The 21781-nt window shown below is 38.8% G+C and overlaps 1 protein-coding gene across 1 annotated transcript in view; it reads left to right on the top strand.

Annotated features, from left to right (window-relative positions):
• cacna1ba (calcium channel, voltage-dependent, N type, alpha 1B subunit, a) overlaps nt 1–21781 on the top strand; it is a 135273-nt gene that overhangs the window by 69983 nt on the left and 43509 nt on the right. The window contains exons 13-25 of the mRNA XM_086169216.1: nt 1168–1280; nt 1351–1482; nt 2725–2797; nt 2891–3008; nt 3136–3203; nt 3727–3833; nt 6510–6575; nt 9957–10715; nt 13278–13471; nt 13887–13995; nt 14694–14823; nt 14976–15035; nt 15768–15874. Coding sequence (XP_086025342.1) covers nt 1168–1280; nt 1351–1482; nt 2725–2797; nt 2891–3008; nt 3136–3203; nt 3727–3833; nt 6510–6575; nt 9957–10715; nt 13278–13471; nt 13887–13995; nt 14694–14823; nt 14976–15035; nt 15768–15874 — 2036 coding nt within the window. The remainder of the gene's footprint in view (nt 1–1167; nt 1281–1350; nt 1483–2724; nt 2798–2890; nt 3009–3135; nt 3204–3726; nt 3834–6509; nt 6576–9956; nt 10716–13277; nt 13472–13886; nt 13996–14693; nt 14824–14975; nt 15036–15767; nt 15875–21781) is intronic.

Here is a 21781-nt window from a genome sequence, read left to right as displayed (position 1 = left end):
ACACAAAGCACAAATATAAACATTTGGTAGTAAAAGAAAAGGATAGAAAGTAGGTTCACACCCATGACTGGGGATATTTCCATTACAGTGCCAGAGAGGAAGGAAGAGATTCAGGCGCCTGTGGGTGTGAACCGATGTGATGTTTGCCGAAGATTAATCGCAGGCTTACCAGGCTGCAGGAGGGTTTTTTTTACTTCTGGGGTGTATCTGACAGCAGAGTCTATAAGGTGAAGACTCTGGAGTCAGACACCTTGAGTGGAGGTGGGACTGAAGCTCCAGACAAGACGTCACTATGCCATTAATTGCCATGCTGTCGTAGCTGCTGTGATCCCTGCCTATTATAACTTGCAGGATTTATGTGAGTTCATATGTCGCCAGAAAGTAGCATCAGAAATCAAAATAATAATGACAGTTGTTGATGCTGTGTAAAATGACCCGCCAGTCACCAGGGGTGCAAGAGGGAGTCCCTTTTACCCCTTGGTGGGTAATTGATGCAACTGTACACAAACATTTCCTGTGCTTGTTCCACCCGACAACAACGCATCATTCTTTGAGCTCAAGAAGAAAAAGATGGAGATGATAAACTCGAACAGAAAATTCAAGGACACACCTTAGAATTGTACTATTTTTGAGTAATGCAAAGCTATACTAGAAGGATTCATATCTTTGAAGCCCAGATGCTCAAAAGAGAATGTGCCACATTAAAAATACAAATACATTGCTTTTTGATAATGATCATTTTTTTAGTCATTCATTCATCCATCTTGCATATCCTGCACTCACGGTTTTGGGGTGAATGAGCCTATCACAGCTTTCATTGGGTGAGAGGAGACGCACAACCATTCACTCTTTCATCACGTGTCTGATCCTGCTGCATGTTTTGGGAATTTGAGAGGAAACTGGAGAACGTTGGGGAAACCGCGACCCTCCCGTTGGAATCGAACCAGGGACCTCCTCGCTGTGAGGCACTGAGCCGCCGTGTGTTTTTGATAATCATTTAAGTGACAGAAAACATGTTGCAGGACATGCTCTGGCGGATGGAGGTTTGGGAAATGAGCCATTTCATATTTTGAATAGTTGAGGAACCATTTGCTGCTGATTTTATGTCATGTCTTTCATTTCGCGCACGGAGCGACTCCCACCGGCACTAATACGACTGTATCTCAGGTGATCATCGGCAGCATTTTTGAGGTCATCTGGGCCGCCATCAAACCGGGCGCTTCATTTGGCATCAGCGTATTGCGGGCGCTCAGGCTACTGCGGATCTTCAAGGTCACCAAGTGAGTCATTTCGTATATACACATATAAGCACATACATACATGGATACATACATGTATGTGTGTGTGCAGGTACTGGAACTCCTTGAGGAACTTGGTGGTGTCCCTGCTGAACTCCATGAAGTCAATCATCAGCCTGCTGTTCCTCCTCTTCCTCTTCATTGTGGTCTTCGCTCTGCTGGGCATGCAGCTGTTTGGTGGACAGTGAGTACACCGCAAATACTACCAATTTCCAAAAGCTGGATCTGGGGATCCGTCTCGAATCTGCGGAACGACAAACGCAGTCCCATTTCATAGAGCAGCGTATTTTTCCACACAATGTTTTCGTGAAGTTTGAATTCCTTTTGAATCTTTCCTTTGTCTTCTACAGTATTATCACTGTACTCTTGCACTACTATAATTGTATTGTACATTTTTGCCACCAAGTTAAAGTAAATAACATAATACATTTATACAAAATAACTAAAGGCAAACAAGTTATTTTAATGCATATTTGCCAAGAGAGTTTTTAATTCTCTTTCTTTTTTCTTTCCACTATACACACAACTTGTGCACTATGCACATGTACTACTTTAAAAAAATCTGCTGAAACAGTGCACAAAATCACTTAATAAGCGGCTTATAACCAAGAACTTATTCCAAAAACCTATCTCTTTATTCCATTCAAATTTTGCAAACATAAAGAATAATAGTATCTTTATAAAAACCTGGTTTAGATTTTTTTGCAACACACAGATAAAAAAATCCTGCTCGGTATTCTTCAGGATATAAATTACGTTTAAATATGAGAATCTTCACGTTTTGAGATGATTTTAATCAAACGAAATATTTCTTTCGCAACTAAATTTGAACTGGAGCTGACATTTTATGACAACGCGAGTGTCGATGCAGAGTCGCTGCCTGACCCTCTCGCTGCTTTCAAAGCTGCGGTGTTGTGGTGGAAAATCATTTGGGTTTGGAATAATCTGGAACTGCCTTTCCTCATATTTTCCATGTCATTACAACACCCTTATTGTTTTTCACTGTGAGGTTTTAACTTTAACTCAGCAAAATAAGTCACACATAGATATCCATTAAAGTTAGTTATCACCGTATTAATCTACCTTGCTGTATTATCAGCATTACTATTATTATATTACACCTCCTTCATCACAAACAAACAATTGTGGAAGAAGTTTCTTCTTCTGCTTCGGCTGCTTGTCTCTTGACAAGATTCCATGGATCAAGACTATTTTTACTGCCAGTCTAGCCTCCTCGATTGAGTAATGAGGTCCCAGTGGACCGACATGCAAAACAACAGCATCAGCAACTGTTACAACAGGGAACAAGAAACTGCTCATATCAAGAGTAACGTTATCAAGCTAAAGCAGTCGGAAGAATGCATGCCGGAGTGTTCTAGCATTTCAGGAAGATGACTCAAAGGCGCCCCCTTTTTCCCTGATGCAGGTTCAATTTTGAAGACGAAACCCCGACGACCAACTTTGACACATTTCCCGCAGCCATCCTCACGGTCTTCCAGGTAATCCCCTCCCCCTTCCCCCCGCGGGCCGCCCCTTCTCTCTTGCCTTTTTTTTGCAATTCCGTGCCAAGCTGAACCGTGCGTTGTATGCAGATCCTCACGGGGGAAGACTGGAACGCAGTCATGTACCATGGGATTGAATCTCAAGGAGGGGTCCATGGGGGGATGTTCTCCTCCATTTACTTCATCGTCCTCACTCTCTTCGGAAACTGTATCCTCCTCCCAGCGCTTTGACTTCCTTTCTAACCTATGTAAAAAAAAAAAAAAAAAAAAATCAGCGATTTTAACATTCATTTAGCATTTTTTCAGTCCCTTTTCTTGACCATGCGAATGACCAGACACACTCCTCAATGTCTTCTTAGCCATTGCTGTTGATAACCTTGCAAATGCCCAGGAGCTCACCAAGGTACATGGTCTCTTTATCACCTGACCTCACTTTGCAGATGTGAGGAAACTTAATTTAACACTAACAGATGGATGAATTTGCTTCCAGAACCCTCAAGTGACTGTTGCTAGACATGTGTGTTGCAGAACAAACTATTTATTATTGTTAAAACCTTTAAAAATGACATCGTATACATGAAGTCAAAAATATTTTTTCCTCAAAAAAATAAACGTTTCAAAATAGCACCAGGTGATGGAAAAATAAGCAAAGATGTTAAAATGCAAATAATGGATAAGGCGGTTATTTTGTTAGATAATTACGATAATTCAGTCAAAACATCTGGAAGCTACACTTAATGAAAAAAAAGGAAATAAGTATTATTATTTTAAACTTGGGGCTGGTAATTGCCTGAGAGTTTTTTGTTGGAAACAAACTTTAAGGATGCTGATATATCCTTGAAAATCTACCGTTTCAAAAAATTCAATCTAACACTATCCAGGGAAAAGGCACTGTATGCATGGACTGTTTTGCACATCCTTTCTAGGATGAAGAGGAGCAAGAGGAGGCCATAAATAAGAAGCTGGCTCTGCAGAAAGCCAAGGAGGTGCAGGAGGTCAGCCCCATGTCAGCTGCTAATATTTCCATTACAGCGTAAGTCTTTCAGCCTTTTCTGCCTGCATGTCCCCTCTACCAAGCGGTTCTTTCTGTTGAAATCACAAAAAAGGAGTCCTTTGTTATCAACAAACTAAAGTCCAGACCAACTTTAGCATCATATTCAACTCAAGGCATCTTATGCAGTGTATTTTAGAGCTGTTGTTACACAGTAATGTTGCACTGTTTGTTGCCTGTTTGGCTCACAATCAAACGAAAGTGGCCGTTTAAGCCTAAAGTGTGTCTTAAGCCTGACAAGGATTTGTTTTTCCACCCCGACCTGATCGTTGCTATCGTACAATACCGTTATATATCAGGCACATGTGTGCATGTAAAAAATAATGATTTATTTTTCACCTGTTTTTAATGCTGATGTCTTTACAGGCCTGATTCCTAATTTTCACAGTTGTTGAGTTGTAAATGTGTTTGCTGTACTCCCAGACAGTCAGACCTCAAAATGGATTCAATTGTTTTGTCTTTTGGAATTTTAGAAATGACAGTAGTCTTAAACTAAACATGGCGTTAGAATTAAAAGTCCTCTCTACTTGACTTCTGTAATTTAATCCCACCAATACGGAACGACTGGTGAATGCAAAATTTTGGAGTGCAGGGCAAGATGAGTCATCTGGATTTGGAGTGAAGGAGCACAAAGCTGTTGTTTGCATTATCTTTATTCCTATTTGGAAAAATAAAAAATAGCCCTTCAAAATAAAAGTGTATCGGAGTACGTCTTTGTACTTAACTGAGCTGAAATTGAAAAATTAATCAATCATATATATACTAAATATATATATCATATATGTATACAATCATACACACACACACACACATCTGAACCTAAAGTCTTTTGTTTTCTGGTCCGTTAATAATAGCGTTTAAACTTATATAATTAACATAGAATAATAATAGAATAATAGTACATTAGTAAAATTATACTATAGTATCTAATATCTCAGCATAGTATAGTATCTCATTTCCTCTATTCTAAGCTCAGACATTCTGTCCATGTTTACCCTTTCAGGAACAAATATGATTTTTCTGGTTCTGATGTTTCCCAACAAAAATGCACACCTATAGTCTGTTTGGTTTATTTTTTTTATATCTATATTTATGTATTTATTTGATTAATCAATTGTTTTGACCAAATGTATCCGTTCTTTATGTTTTCGAGACGCGCGTGTGAACAGACGATCGTCTTCATGTACATTCAGTGAAATAATTCGCCAAATAATTTCACTTACTTTTTCCAAATACGAAAAAAAAAAAGAAAAAATCCATTGATAAAATAGAAAGCCCACTAAAATCAAATAATGTGAATAAATCTGAAATCATATTATGATGAAACAGTCTCAGAGCACATTGCTCCAGATGTGTCCTTTATGTTGACATCAATATCAAATAATACAGCTGCAGGGGCACGATCAGAATTGATAGATTCAAACAGAAAATATGACAACGGTGAAAGGGATTGTGATCGATGCGCGTTCGGAAATAGCTACAGCTACGGGAGGCAGCGCTGACGTGAGGGCAGCGTTTCCAATATCGTAGCCCGACGACAATTCCATTCTTCCGATGTGCTCCGCCGGTCCTTCCTGTTGCTGACGATTACCCCGATACGTGCGCCCCGAAATCTCTGTCAGAACCGCTCGACGCCGTTTCGTGGCATTTTTGCAGATCACCGGATCTCCGAGCGACTGAAAAACTAAAATCCATACGAATATAAACGGAGGGAGGGGGGCCAAAAGCGGTCGATTGCAGGGTCTCGTGTTTTATTTGACCCCCCCCACTGCCTCTGATGCATATTTGAAAACACTAGATGAATTTTTGCCACCAAAGGGGGAATTTTCTATTAAATTCGCGAGAGTGTCAGCATTCTACGAGCCTTGATTTAAAACATTAAAAAAAAATCTCATCTGTGAGGAACTGAGAGAGATGGGACCAAATGACAGTTCTCACATACATTTTCTGGGAGGTTAGGGAGGAATATTAATGTCACTCATTCATAACCCTGACACTACAAATTTATTTTGGTCTAATGGCATGGAGCTGACATGAGTTATGCGTGCCGGTGTCGGAGACATGCCATGTCACGTCACGGCTACAAATCATTCAGAAAGGCTCTCGGAGAATAACATTATTACCAGGGGGGGCTGGTATTATACTGAACACGGGGTCTGGAGGCGCTGCACAAGTATGGATAGATTGATAGATAGACAGAATAATATCACCGCGGGAATAAAATGCATACATATACAGTATATAGAATAAGATGGATAAAAATGAACTTACAGAATCTACAAGGAATGTGGATATATATACAGAATAAGCTGGATAATGAACAGGCAGACTGGGAAAAAAATGTATGTGCAGAATGTGATGAATAAGTTGCTTAGAATGTACTGACTATTTTGAAATATGCGAATGAAGAATATCCACGGCGGTCATATTTGAGCGCGTATTCCTCTGCGAGCTGTTCATTCGGTGAATGTTCCTTTCCAGTTCGGTCTCGCGTGTCTCCGTTCCGACTGTCCGTGGTGCAAAGTGGGATGTTACACTGAAGAAAGCAGACTGTCAAATGGTGTCCGGCTGTAACTCTGACTTCATCCAATATGATGTTCTCCCTGCCCCACTTTTGTGTTTTTCTTTTTGTTTCGTTATGTTTTTGTGCATGTGCAGTTTTCTAACACGCAGTCGAGGTAACGCGCACTCTAGCAGCTCATCCATCTGCAGCGTTAACTCACTGTGAGTTACAACTTTTTAAATCCTCCCATTTTCTCTCCCATTCCTCTAATTTCCTGACGCCATCCATCAAACACCCGTGTCCACCTGTTGCGGTGATGTGTCGATATTTGTATCCATTGTTTTTGTGGTCGTTCCGTCAATGTCAGTGATCTTTGTCTATGTTTGTGATCGACATCCCCCTTCGTGGATTTTATTTTTTTTTTCTGTGTGACCGCATTCATACTGTGATTTATGTGTGAGAAGTATATTTGCAGATTCAGACCATCAGGCGTGTTTTATATGAATGAAGAACACGGTTGCTCAGTAGAAAGGCAGAGAGAAACCAGGGCGTTGGGCCTTTTTCGCAGTTGCCATTTGGACTTGTTTTGGCATTTTATGCACAAGCTGGGTTAACGGTACATCACTCTGGGTACTGATCTGAATAAACATCGAGAAATCTCTATGGACAGAGGGATATCACAAACACCTCACCGAAAAGAGATTACTTGTGTAATCTCACCGGCCTTTTAAATATGTCATACATGATTTTTTTTTTCTTCCAACTTAAACATTTCCAAAAATGGACAAACTCTGCCATCGTGCCATTTAAAATGAATGCTTCTGGAAAAGATAGGTATTTCCTTACATGTAAGACGGATATACGTCTAAGCTATTATTCCGAAAATTTTGGTTTTGAAAAACCAAAACAGAATCCACAATGTGATATTTTCATGAAAAAAAAAATCTTGATGACACAAAAGGCGTTATGAATTCTCTTTTTTGAATTTTTAGAACAGAAACCTTTGCTGTTTAATAACCTTAACTAAAAAAAAAAAAGATTGGGAGTACAAAACCCACTTAAGACTCAAGTTAGTAAAAGAAATACAAAGGATTCTTCTGAGCAAAAAGTTCTTTTGGTTGTTGTGTAATTTTACATCTTACTGGACATGATTCTTCACGTGCCGGTGCTCTGACACTTACTGGCCCTTCTGTGCTACTGTCTGTCAGCTGTTAACCATTTCTGTCCCTCTCTGAAGCTCTTCCTGTCCCTCTGTTTGTTTCAATGTTGCTCCCTCTTTTATGTTTTTGTAGGAGTTTTGTCTGCACCCCAGTCCATCACTACCTGAGGTAAACCCAACTGCCTGCAAGCCAGGGCGGTCCATAATGACTATAACGATCACATAAAAAAAAAAAAAAAAAAAAACATACATGGCGATGCTCTCATTATTTACACGGTCCGAACCCATTTTTTCATGCACGACGTGTTATTGATATTTTTGTTCAACTGGCCGGTCTAATATTGCCTTTTCAGCCATCAGTTACACCCGGACTAATGGTAGTTTGTAATGCAACGTTTCACACTAGTAAGTGATAGAAGCAACATTTTCTGCAGAAGCGGCTCTCAGTCTCTTTGATGGCCCTCAAGTAGACTCTCAATACCCCAAGGACCCCCTTTTAAAATACACAAAAGGGACCCGTATGTCTAGCAATATTTGAAGTTAGTGGTCAGATGCAATATCAGCCTTAGGAATAGAATTATACATTTATAAATATTAATAATGGAACAAATGTCTTTGTAATAGATTTGTGTATAGTGTAGATGTATAAATCATAAATCAATAAAATAACTGTTGAAAAAGTGGCGGCACAGCGGCTCAGCGGTTACAACTTCAGCCTCACAGCAAGGAGGTCCCTGGTCTGCCAGCGGGCTTTTCTGTTGTGTTGTTTTCTACATGTTCTCCCCGTGTGTGTGTGGGAGTTTCTGATTTCCTCCCACACACCAAAAATCATGCAGTAGGTTGATTGGAAACCCCGTGTTTACTGGCGATCGGTCCAGGGTGGAATCCGTCATTCGCCCAATGATGGCTGGGATAGGCTCCAACACCCCCACAACCCTCTGTGCAGGATAAGCAGTATTGCTAATGAATGAATGAATGTATAAATAATTGATTTTACTTTAGCAAAATATCTACCATTATAACAACCAACCATGTTTTTACCATTTTACTTTGTTTAATCATTAAAGCATCCACAGTTCCATAAAATGTTTATTGATAATTTTGCAGTGAATTATTAGAAATGTCACAAAAATACTGGAAGATATTAAAAAAAAAAAAAAATACTAATGCCTTAACTTAATATTGCCTTAAATTGCACTTGTCCGTCAGGCATTGATGCTTCAGCGCACCAGTGAGACTCATTTATTATCATATGTTTCGTAAAAGTTTCTGTTTTTGCAATCCAATTCCTAAATCCATAATATTTCAATCACAAGACAATTAGCAAAAAGAAATCAGTTTTAAGTGCAGAAAATTGACATTTGAAAATGTAACATGAAACGTTGCATTTTTCAGTGACGCCTACATTGACTGTAGTTTTAGCAACAACTAAGGGGGTTCCTTGATACTGTTTACATATTTTCTGAAGTGTAGTTGCGCAGAATAAGAAGGGAACAGATGGCACTTTTTAAGGCCATTGGATGTTAAAAGTGCATGCGTTCAGCCATTTCAAACCACCTTAAATTCGTACTGAGACAGAAGACGGCTGCATGCCAGAGCTGGTGTCCGGGCCCCGACTCGGCCGATCACACATATTCATGGTCAAGGTCTCTCCACAGCACGCACATAAATATACACAAAACTGTGGTTTGCTGTGTTGAAAGCCTTTGGTCATACTGAAGATCATTCAGCATGTAGGGTCTGTGTGTCTGTCTTCATGAGATGTACGATGAAATACTTTGCTGTTTTTAAGTGGCGTGAAGTGGAATGTCAGCGTATAGTGAACGGAATGACTGTGCCGCACCTTAAAGTTACACTTAATAACACGTTCATTAAACGTGTTTCCTCTTGCCAGCAGTGTTATTTATAAGTCGGAATAATCGCAGTGTGATGGATCGCACTGTAGAAATCAGAGGCTCGGGCACAGTACAAACATGCTTAGCTAGAATACCTGTAGTTCAGTTAATTAGGATGAAACCTTAAAAAAAAAATCAAAACTTCATGTTGACATTAGATCATTGTAGTGGTGTACCACGGATGAATTTTTCTATTTTTTTAACAGCAAATATGTTGCATGACACGGCCCGGTTTGTGAAAACTACGGTTAACGGTTCATCCAAATCTTCTTTGGGATCCAGGTGTGAAAATATCTAAGACAATATATATTTTGGACATACCGCCACAATTTGTCAACTAACCCAATGTCATTATATTGTATAGATGTATAAATAAGCACTGATTGGCAAGAGGAGCTATTATTTTGATTTCGGATAAAATGACCCTTTAAAGGAATCCATGCTTCGTCGTAGTTTGTTGTAGTTTCGGAATATGGCAAAGGGTCCTGGTATCTGAATACTTGTTACTGCACACGTATTTTGATTTTTCGTCTTCTTCTCTCCCACAGTAAGGAACAGCAGAGGTCAGTGAAGACCATGTCGGTGTGGGAGCAGAGGGCCAACCAGCTGAGGAAGCAAAACCGCGCAAGCTGCGAAGCCCTGTACAACGAACTGGAGCCTGAGGAACGTCTGCGCTTGTCCTCGGCTCTCCACATCCGTCCCGACATGAAGACCCACCTCGACAGGCCGCTAGTGGTCGAGCATTGCGACGGAGCTTTGCTCGGTGGCCACCAGCACCACCATCACAAGTCCTGCATGTCAGAGGAAGCGGAGACGACCGCCGACCCTCCGTCTCTACCTCAGCCTCGGAGGCACCATCGACATAGGGATCGAGATCGAGCAAGAAGGAGGGACGAGACCAATTATAGCAGCGACACGTGCAATAACGGCAGGCACCACATTCACCACAGTCGATCCAAAGATAAGAAAAGCGAGAGGTCCCGCAGCCGAGACGGCGGCAGGAGGCACCACCATCAGAGCTCGCTCGACGACAATGGGGGAGTCGGAGTCGCAGGCGAGAGAGAGCATCGCCATCATTCGCATCGGCACTCCAGAGAAGGCAATGGCACGGTGAACAGCGGAGGAAGGGGAGAGCGAAGATCCCACCACAGAGATGGACGGTCATCGAACCGAGACGGGGACAGGAACTCCCGAGCAGAGGACGGGACCAACGAAGAGCAGAAGAGACATTGGAACCAAGGATCGAGGGGCCAATCCACTTGTGTTGAAGAAGAGTCCAATGGCAGAGAGAAGCCTCAAACCCAAAGGTAAACACCCAAACTCTGGAAGCACATGTACAACAGATTTTTAAAGCAGACCTAACCGTGCTCCAAAAAAGCCTCAGGTTACGGTTTCTTTGGCTTTTTTATCCGACGGGCTAGTTTTGTAGAGGATTGCCATTGGAGGGCAAAAATATCTTCTCTTCTGTCAGAAAGATAAGGAGGGGAAGAAATGAGGAAAGGAAGCATTGGTAGTGAGAGAGATTGTAAAACCAATTTTTGGGTGGTTCGCAGGATTGTTGAACACGCAAAAACATACATTTGTTTGCATAAGTGCATTTGCTTCCGCGGGTGGAAAGCAGGTTTATGGGTACAACAGGTATGTGCCTGCCATACAGCGATTGACATGCATGAAACAATGGATCAAAATCTCCATTTGACATTATCAACATGTTGACATAGAAAACAGATATTAAAAAAAACATATGTTATCTAGAGCAAAGAAAAAGATACTTAACCTGAACTCGTGTGTCCAAGGCTTACGTAGTATAAATAGGTTAGTTCTGGGTGTATATGCAAACTCTTACCTTAAACTCTGTTAAGTCTTTTCCTTCTGTTCCACTTAACTGTTCCCCTCAGGGGTCACGACAGCCAGTCAACCTTCCTCCATTTAACCCTAATCTCTAGAACCCTTTCTCTCACGTCAACTAACTTCATTTGCTCCCCAAAGCTCCTCTTTGGTGATTCTCTTGGCCCTCCTGTCAGGAGGGGTAGCAACAACATGTGCTGTCCCTCTTATGGACTTATTCCTGTCCATCCCATCCACAGTTTTCACTCCCAAAGAAAACCTTAAAATCTAGTACTCTGCCAAGTAAGTAAGTAAAATAAAAACCTCAGATACCAAGTGAGCAGCCTTAATGATGAGAAAAGGGGAGAAACTGAATTACAGAGGGCAGAAAAAAAGCCAACAAAAGTGAATCAGTCCCAACAACCTCCAAGTTGGATGGGTTTATCATAACCCTGTCTTACGCAGAATGAAAAAAAAAGCCTTGAGAAAATGGACAAGAAAATGGTCAATTATCACTGAAAATACATTTAATTATTCAATAAAAGTTAATATTTCATTGTGATTTTTTTTCCTTATTATTAAGCTATTCTAAAATGTAAATGCGTTAATCATGCAGTGATTTTCAAAACAAAGAGTAACAGAAATGACAAAAAAGTAATTTTAGTGTTGTTAATGGTTTTACATCATTTGTAGAGCATAAATAAATATAAATACCATGTAAATATGTCAAAAACTCCAAACAATTGGCTGTCGCCTAAATATAACATTTCCATGTTTTTTTATCCATTCATTTAGCTCCAGGACTAAAAGTTGAAACCACTTGTTAAGCTTTATAAATAAGAAGTCAGGATTTTCTCATGCTTTCTTCATTCATTCTTACATCAATAAAAATGTGTTATAACCGCGTTCCGTGTTTCGGATACATCTTATACCTACTTCATTTTGAAAATGATGAAGCAGAAGTATACTTTAACTTAGTTTCTGACAATGTATTTATATATATGATATTTTCCTGGATTACATTTATCTTTATTCGTCTGTCAAATGTGTTTCCATCTCTGAAAATTGTGGTTCATTTTGAATTCAAACGAGGATTATTTAACTTGTCAGAAAAGATGCGGTGAATACTCTTGTACTTACGTTTTAAGGCGGAGCCAGACCTAATGATGATCTTTGGGCAAATAGAATTCATGTCAATCTGTTGTAATGCAACATTATTTTCAGCAGGCTTTCCCTGCAGTATTAATCCACATGCGCTGTTTGAAGGCCAATCCATTGACATTTTGTCCACACAGACAGAAGTTTGGTTTTAAAAATGACTTTTTGTTTCAGTTACAGTTATTTCAGTCGTCTCCCATTTACACAGCACGTTCCAAGAGTGAAGCATCACAAGCTTTTAGTTGTCTGGTATGCAATACTTTTGCAGTTCTCTGAGTCAGTCCCGGTTTGGTTGTTGCCACCCCGAATTTTAATAATCAATAGACGTGGAATGTAGAGCAGTAACTTTATATATACTGACAGGTTCCCTCGGGTCAGATCCCTCAGCTAGTAATCATACATCTTTTGCACAGGCTGCAAAAATCTGGTTACCGAAGCTGAGAAAATGTTTCCGTTAACAAAGAGTTACTTTTGGGATATTACTCTTGTATTCATAAATATGAAAGTTAAAATTTCCAGCACAATATTTATTCTGATGGTAGGATTAGCGTTATTGCAGAACTTCGGGAATTTTTCATCTGTAACATTATCTGCCTTGTGAAACTGCAACTGAATTTTAAAGTTTAATTTTAGTAAATTGTTTATGATGTACTTAAATGACGTGATTAAAATCAGAACATATATTGGGTTTTAATTAGATTGTTACCAGTATAAATACACCCTTAGCTTGTTCAAAGTATCCTTTATAAAGCAATGTGGCTTGTACCTGAGTCAGGTCTTAATCCAGTAGGTATCAGAATAAACAAGCCTGTAAATCTAAATGTAGCGTTAGTCTTATTTGAGCAAATATCTTAAGCGATTCCTGACCCGCAATTCTCTTTTAGGGAAAGACTCGGTGACTCAGATGGGGAATCCCAAGCCGTCTCCCCGCAGCAAGGCTCCGAAGAGCCGAAGTGGCCTCTTGAACGGCCTGAGGACTCAGACAACCAGAGGAACGTCAGGCGAACGGGCCAAAGCTCCATCCAGATTCCCCCCGTGACCATAACCTCCCCGCCTGGAGAGACCACACTCATACAAAGTCAGTACCCGCCAAAGTAACACCTCATGCATTTGCCTGACTGTTCAAATCAATTGTGTTTTAATGTGAACAGTGGGATTATTTATTTAAAGGTGTACATTTGATGAAAAAAATCCTCCAATTTCATTTTTCCATTGGCATCCTAAGGCGTCATGTTTGGGGGTTATCCACAAGAACACCCTGGGTTTGATTCATTGATAACCAGGACATAATAACATGCAGGATTGATTGTAGATAATGGAATATGTCAAGACTATTATCCATGAAAAAGTGGTTGAATTGGTCAGGCGTACTGGACACAATCGCAGATCATTTTTCTCCGGGACTTCCCCGTGGCTGTTTTTTTTTTTTTTTTTGTAAAACGTACGTTATTTTTCAAGTGTGATAACCATATCGATGTCCATTGGCTTCTCAGTGAACAGCATTGACAGCGAGACCGTCCCGATGAATGAGGATCTGAGTCAGAGTGGACCCAAACCCATTCTACCTTACAGCTCCATGTTCATCTTTGGTCAGACCAATCCGTGAGTTTCGCCCATCATCCGTTTATGCCATGCCAGGTTCAGTGACGCTGCTCCAGTTTAGGAAACCATATCAGCCGTCTAAAGTGTATATTTTCATATGCACAGAAAGGAAACGGAAAAGAAATCTTTTTTTGTCCACAGGTAGTATAACTTTTTGGAGAGCATTTTTTTTTTTTTTTAATTTCTATTTTTTTGTCTTCTAGTTCATAAAGAGAGCAGTCAATGGAGAGAAAGAGAGAGAGAACTGATGTTTTTAAAAATGGATGAATTGGCCAGATCTAATTAAAACAGATATAGAAAAAGCAGGGGATGATAGTCGGTGGTTCGTTGTCAGTGTGACATTGTCTCTTTGTAGCTTTTTTTTTTTTGATGACAGTGCACATTGACCAGGCTGTACTCACCATCAGTGAAAACCAATTGAGGAAAAACGTGCATGTACTGCGAGATACTGAGGGCTAAATATGTGTCATATTAATTAACTCGATCGGCCTTACAGATGGACAGAAAAGTGACTATGGATTCAAATAATTTGTGAACTGCACGGCAACCACTAGGACTTGCTCAAATAAAAAAATAAAAAATGAAAAAAAAAATTCTAAAGCAAGATTTGAATCTATCACGCTAATAAAACAATCGCTTTATGCTTGTAAATGAATGGAAATAAATGTAAAATGTGTCTGTGCGTCTTTTTTCCGCAGTGTCAGGCGATTATGTCACTATATCGTGACTCTGCGTTATTTTGAAATGTCCATCCTGGTTGTTATTGCTATGAGCAGCATTGCTTTAGCAGCAGAGGACCCCGTCTGGACCAACGCGCCGCGCAACAATGTAAGACATCGAAACTTCGCTTCCCATTCAAACGTCGTCTCATTACAACACAGACCAAATACATTTGATAAAATCGTAACCAATAAGCGTCTGAATGCGTTCAGAAATAGTATTATTTGTGTTTCAGGAATAATCTGATATGTCTTTTGCAGGTGCTCAAGTATCTGGATTATGCCTTCACCGGAGTTTTCACTTTTGAAATGGTCATCAAGGTAAAAAAAAACTTTTTTTCATCTTATTTCAGCAAATTCTTCACCATGGAGTTGAATTTCGAGACCAGTATTATAAATCAGAAAAGCGAGATGCTGAATGGCCTCATCTCCATCAAGCGAGTCTTATTCTCCACTGTCTTTAAGCCAAAACAATGGTTTCAGACAAAGTTAGATTTTAATGTTCAGGCAGCATATGGTTGCATAGAATTTATCAAGTCCTACAGAGAACCTCTGATGAACAGTGTAGATCAACAATTTGGCGGCAGCAGTATTTAGAGTCATGACCAAAAGTTTTGAGAATGACACAACCATAGAAACATCTGGCAAACCACCTAAAAACCCTGAAGGAACAGACTTTGTGAAAGTGTCATTCTCAAAACTTTTGGCCATGACTGTATTTAAAGCATTTTGCTGTCTGTTAACACACCCTGTATATAAATCAATGGACAAAATGTATGAACTCCTATCCCTTTTTCCACCCTCCAATGACTGCGATCACTGGGCGGTTAGTACATCTGATAAATTAAACGGTTGTTTTCACCGACTCAGTCGGGTCTAGCACGTCAAAGCATCTGTTGCTCATTTCAATTTATGGTCAATAAATGTCTGGAAGGACAATGTTGATGTCAATGATGATTATCACCCATCTTGGCGTAGCCGCGGTCAGTGTTAGCTCTGTCAAAGTAAAGCCGTGCACTGATGGAACTCATTCTGATCCTGATTCTGGTACAGATGGTGGACCTGGGCCTGCTGCTGCACCCAGGAGCGTATTTCAGAGACCTGTGGAACATCCTGGACTTCATAGTGGTCAGTGGGGCACTGGTGGCTTTTGCATTTTCGTAAGTATCCATTGCTTTTTGCTCCAGCAATAAAATTATCTGATGGAGGTTAAATTTGTTATCTAGTCGGTTGTAAAAAAAAAACTCAACACAAAACCTGCTAACTGTTGACTTTTAGTTGTTCGTTTTCCTAGGATGACACTGATGATCGACATAGAAAAGATAATCCGATGTTACACCTTCCTGAGTGATTGTTTTTAATAGAAATGTTGAAACTGAAACTTTATTTTTGCAGTAAGCTTTTAGCAATGAAAGCTTTTATCTTTTCCTTTTATTTTACACACATCTGAAGAGCTTTTTTTCGCCAAGTATCCCATTAGCATTGCTTACTGTAATTCTTCCTCAGAAATAAATAAATATACTTTTAATATGTGTATTTCTGGAATTCAAAAATAACCCCAACATATAAAAATATTAGAAATGTTTTTTAATATAGCTGGTTAATCTAAACCACATGTTGAACAAAGACATTTTTAATTTTGATTATTAAAATGTTAAAGTTTTGCACTGCTCTATTTCCACTTCAACACTAGTTCCTACAATTAAAAATTGATAATGTTCCTTTTAGTATGTAGAGTCTTTTACATATTGTTTTACAATTGCTTTGAGTGTTTTATAATAATATGTCTTGAGATGACTGAAGGGATCTGCTGTAGCTACCTGATCACAGCTCCCTGACTTTCACAGTGTCTGTTCTACATCTTTATAAATTGTGGACAATTGTAGTGTGATATTGACATGAGCCTTTCCCTGTTTCTGCGCTGGGATCATTGTGAAGGAGCTTCATGGGGTAATGCCTCCTCTACCTCTCTCATCTTGCCTGTCTGTGTCATCACGTGTGTCATTGTATGCGACAAAGAAAACAAACATGGCTTATACACTGCAAAAACAAGCGATTTCCTCGCATATTCGGTCTTACCCGTCGAAGACTTGTCTGCGTTTCCGCTGAAAGGCACCTTGATCTTCTATTTTGGCCGTCCTCAACCTTTTTTACTCCAAGGATCGGTTTAATGTCATACCGTTTCCTTCATGGGATGTAAAGGCACCAAGATAAAGTGATACAGCCCATATCATATAAATATTAAATAAAATCAGAAATATATGTATTTATATAGAGATTTTTTTACATTTTCTATATATATGTGTGTATATCAGTGACGTGCAGTGAGTAGAGGCAGGGGAGGCCGGGCCTCACCTGTCATCATGGAAAGAAAAAACATGTAAAATGAAAAAATTAATTAAATACTATTAAGTTATTTTCCATTTAACTTCACAATTTTTAGTTTTTTTTTTCAAAATGGCTGAAAACAAAATTCATATATACTGTTCAAATATGAAGAAGAGACGTGCGGTGACACAGCAACCAGCTGATGCCACTATGGATTGCACAATGATTATGCTAACTGTGCTGGCATGCTATGCACTGAGACCGTATTGCTGTCTGTGTATGTCATTATTAAAATTTTCAAACGCTTTTAATATATTAACTAAATTTCCATAGTTTAGTTGATGTGTATAATGTTTTTATATAACTGTAACATATTTCTTGTGCTTAGCAATCATAAAACGTCTGCGAAGAGACATTAACTGAGGCACGCAGTAACGGTGCCTCATGGTAGGGGGCACTGCTGATCCCAGGCATCCTTCTTACTACTCGGCTACAAAATAATAGAATTAGCAATAGCAAGTTACAGTAAACACTAGTGCCTCACCAGCCATGAATCTCACCGCACGTCACTGGTGTATATATATATATATATATATATATATATATATATATATCTGTGTGTAGATAGATGGATATATTTACTCTCTTTCTAAAGCCCTTTTCAAAAGATAATCCTAATTTTATACAAACAGATATGCATGTGACCCATTGATTAAAAAAAAGGGGAATTTATAATATATATATATATAATATAATTTATAATATTTCATATTATTTAAGTTTTATATTCAGATTTGTTAAACTCCTTGTTTAAGAAGTTTACGTCAGAATTAAAAAAAAAAATTAATTCTTGCAATCTCACTCAGATTTTAAACGTCAATAAACTTTCTCATAATGTTTCAAGTGCAATTCCAATATTATCGACCCGGGGCTTTTTTGCCAATCAAATTCCCAGATGCATTCATAACATATAAAATGATTGAAGTTATTTCGCCGCCGAAATAATTCTCTACCTGGGATAGATTATTGATCCTCAGGATATTAGACAATATCCAATAGCTTTCTCTATTTGATCGTTTGTTTGACTCACCCGGACACGTGCACATTTTGTCTCAACACAAACATGTGCCCTCAGTCATTTTGCTCCTGCAGTCCAAGCTGCCCCTCCAGGCTGGGAGCCCTCAGGGATGCATTCAAACATTCCCCGCTGAGAACAGAGCCTGTTGTTACTTGGACAAGCACATCCCTCTTTGTGAGATTGATAAACAAAAGGTAATAACAGTCTGAGCTGGCCTGCAACAAAAATAAGCGTCGGTCAAGGGAACAGTCTTTGCCGTTGACTATTCTAGAATTGACTTCATTTCAAATGCTTAATATTATTAAACTAATATACTTCAACCCTATCAATCATTATGACGCCCATACATGAAGTTTTACACCCCTGGAAAAAAGCAATTACTTATTTCTCCTATTACAGTGCGGCATTTTCTCCAAGTTCCCAGCCTTTTTGACAGAACTAACATAACCCTTCAGAATATTCGATGATAGCAATGTATGAATATAGGATTTATAAAAATAGAAAGTTAATAACCCAGACTCCCTCAGTGAGGCAGAGAGCTGTTGTCGAATTGCCGAATCTTGTCGGCTGCCGTACAAAAAAAAAAAAAAAAGAAAGAGTGACTCACCTTTCCCCTTATTCGTGCATCTTATCTTCTGTGAAGATATTCTGTGGTCCTCAGAAGACCTCTGCACTGTGCTTTCATTAATGTTGCAGGATGTGGTCGTATTTGAAAGACTCCTAGTTGACATGTGGTAAAAAAAAAACCTTTATTGTAAGCGCAGCCAATAAACACGGTGAAACACTAGCTCAAACTTGAAAGTATATAACATAAAACTGAAATTTTACTCTTGTTTGTCATGACCTGTCCATCTTGGCAGGTTCAAGATCTCATACTCTTAGGAAAAAAAAAACAATTACATTTCACATAAAACATAAACATTACTTTATTTTCCTAATTTTCTTCTTTGTTTTGAAATACAACTAAATCGGGTGCCTTTCAACTTGTATGCTGCTGTTTTAAAGAAAAAAATATATACGGTATGTACAGTAAATGTATAGAAATACTGTAAAAACGGTATATCTAGTGCCTTTTTTTCTAAGTTTGCAATAAGGTTTAAAGTATAGAAAGGTCTTTTGCATGCGCAAATTTTACTATAAATTATGATCACATCAAATGTGTAAATAGAGGGCTTCTTTTTAATGTTTTTTGTTGGGAAAGAACACTTTACAGTTTCTGGCACAGTGGAAACCATAGTGAATTGATGTTATTTGGTTGTTTTTTTTTTCATCACTTTCGCTGATTTTCATCACTCTTAAGAAGCCAAAAAGATGGATCAGCTGCAGGGCAAAAATTTGACCAAGACAATAAGACATGAAGTATGGTGTGAAATTGCTTGGGAACACGGGTGTTTTGCAGTGTGTGATATTTTGCCTTGGAACACACTCCTCACGGTCCATCTTCCAGTACTTGAACCTCATATGTTTGGCTAGAGATCTATGCCTTCATCTGCTATAGAGGAGCTTGTCATCCTCATCTGTATCTTCCCCAGGCCTATGATAGAAAGTATTTTCATCAGTACTTTGTCTCACCACAGCTCTGCTTGGACTGGAATGACACCATCAATTTCACATTTCTATTATTAATCGACCAGAAGCCTGCTTATGTAATGAGTGCACTGCTCCTGGAGGGCATGGGTACATCTGGGGAAATATAGATTTTCTCTGTGGTCCGTGCATGAACATTATATAGACCGAATGGCATGTTTGAGGCTGGTTGTCAGATCCTCAATGACTTCCCAATGACCAAACTGTCACATCACTTACATTTACATACCATTTAATGTACTCCTCCATTCCTAACCTTTATCTGTCTGACTCAGGTCGTACTCTAGATATGGGCGTGTCATTAGTTCCCAGATCAGTGCTAAATAGATCTTATGAAAATCTTTATGTTTCAACTTACAGTGATGACTTTATTTTAAGGAGGGAAAAATAATTCAACAATGAATTAAAGAAAATAAATAAGACATTATGAACCGGCAGCCATAAGTCTGCGAAATAATTAACAGATTTTATCAAGCGAATCTCATTGGTATCACTGCTTTTTTTTTTTTTTTTTGTGTATTACTCATTAACACACTTAGACGTTCCGTGTCATAATTGCTTTAAAAATAATGTGAAATGGAAGAATTTCAGGATATTAGCTCACAAAGAAAATTATTATTACATCAGGTTCATACAAAATGGCCTATTACATACTTAAATGGTATGGATTGCATACTACTTGATAAACAATTACTAGAATATTAAACAGCGTTAATGTTTGTAATAATTAATAATTCCAATAAGTTATTCATAACTGCATTCCAAGAAAATCTAGGACACAAAGAAGACATAAAATGTGAACGGCAGCTAAATATACACAGCTATACATAGATAATTAATTCAGAGTGAGCATGTAACCAAATGAAACAAAAGAATGATTTACATATATCTTTAATTGTGACTTAAAGGAATGATATATCCTTAAAGAGAACAACCCAAAGACTGGAAGGACAAAGGATTGCAATTAAGCTTCATTGTATAATGTACATTATAAACAGTTATATGTAGATATTTAGATTTGGTTGGCAGGGATTTGCCAACCGATGGAAGAAGATAACAAGAAATACTTTGAACTTTGTAATGCACAACTGCAGCATATATACTTCAAGAAATCTCCATATATTTACCTTTATTCCCTAATTTTTGGAGAATTCTAGATTCAAGATTCAAAGTGTTTATCGTCATGTTTACAGTCAGAAAACGTGTTTCCCTAAGCAAAGAAATTGTTTGCTGTCTGCAGTGCATCCAAGCTGAGTATTGAATAATAATAATAATAATAATAATAATAAACTAAGAGATCGTCTTAGGTACGTTCCCTGGCCAAGATGTGATCTATAATCCCCCCAGCACTTGAACTACCACAGCTGACTCCTTCTAAGCATTTATGCGCTGCAAAAATCCAACTGTTTAACCCAAAATCCAATAGTAGAAGGGTTGTGACTTACACCCAGTCCAGAATTAGCAATGCACTGGTTAGACATGGAGGTGGTATGTTTACACACAGTGCTTCTTACTCCACTTCTAGCACCCCAGATCCTGTAGGACGTAACAGTCTGAAGGAACCACCAACCCGGTTTTTGAGTCCATGTGAACGATCCAAAAAACTCTTTTAATCTGTAAGACACGTATAAAACAATGAAACCTCACATTGCCCATAATTGATAGCATCTTTTGGCAAGTTCGACTCACTCCTCTCTCTGGCTATGCTTTGAAAGTCATTCTGTGCCAAGGATCACTAACAGAACCGATATCATGCACTGTCATGGCATTGAGCAAATCTCTTGCCCTGACCAAAGTGTTGATCCTCTATATTAGAGAGAATTGTTAATTCAAATGTTCGGTATCCAACTTGAAAATATACACAGCTGAAGACCGCAATAGAGATGCTACAATCGCCTGAATATCGGGTCTAGCTGTCAGCTGACTGACTTCTTCTTCCCCAGCTAGTTCCCAACTCCTTATCATGTTCTCCCTTCATTAAATTCTCCAAGATAAAGAGTTCCAAAGTTTTTAAACCAAGTGTTCATGCATTAGATTTAAGCTTTCTGCACTAAAAATGCATAGCTTTTCATAG

Source organism: Fistularia commersonii, chromosome 22, assembly GCF_037954325.1.
Source record: "Fistularia commersonii isolate RoL2024-O1a breed Wild chromosome 22, RoL_Fcom_v1.0, whole genome shotgun sequence".
Taxonomy (NCBI): domain Eukaryota; kingdom Metazoa; phylum Chordata; class Actinopteri; order Syngnathiformes; family Fistulariidae; genus Fistularia; species Fistularia commersonii.
Note: the sequence above shows the minus strand (reverse complement) of the source record. Positions and strands in the feature narration are given on the sequence as shown.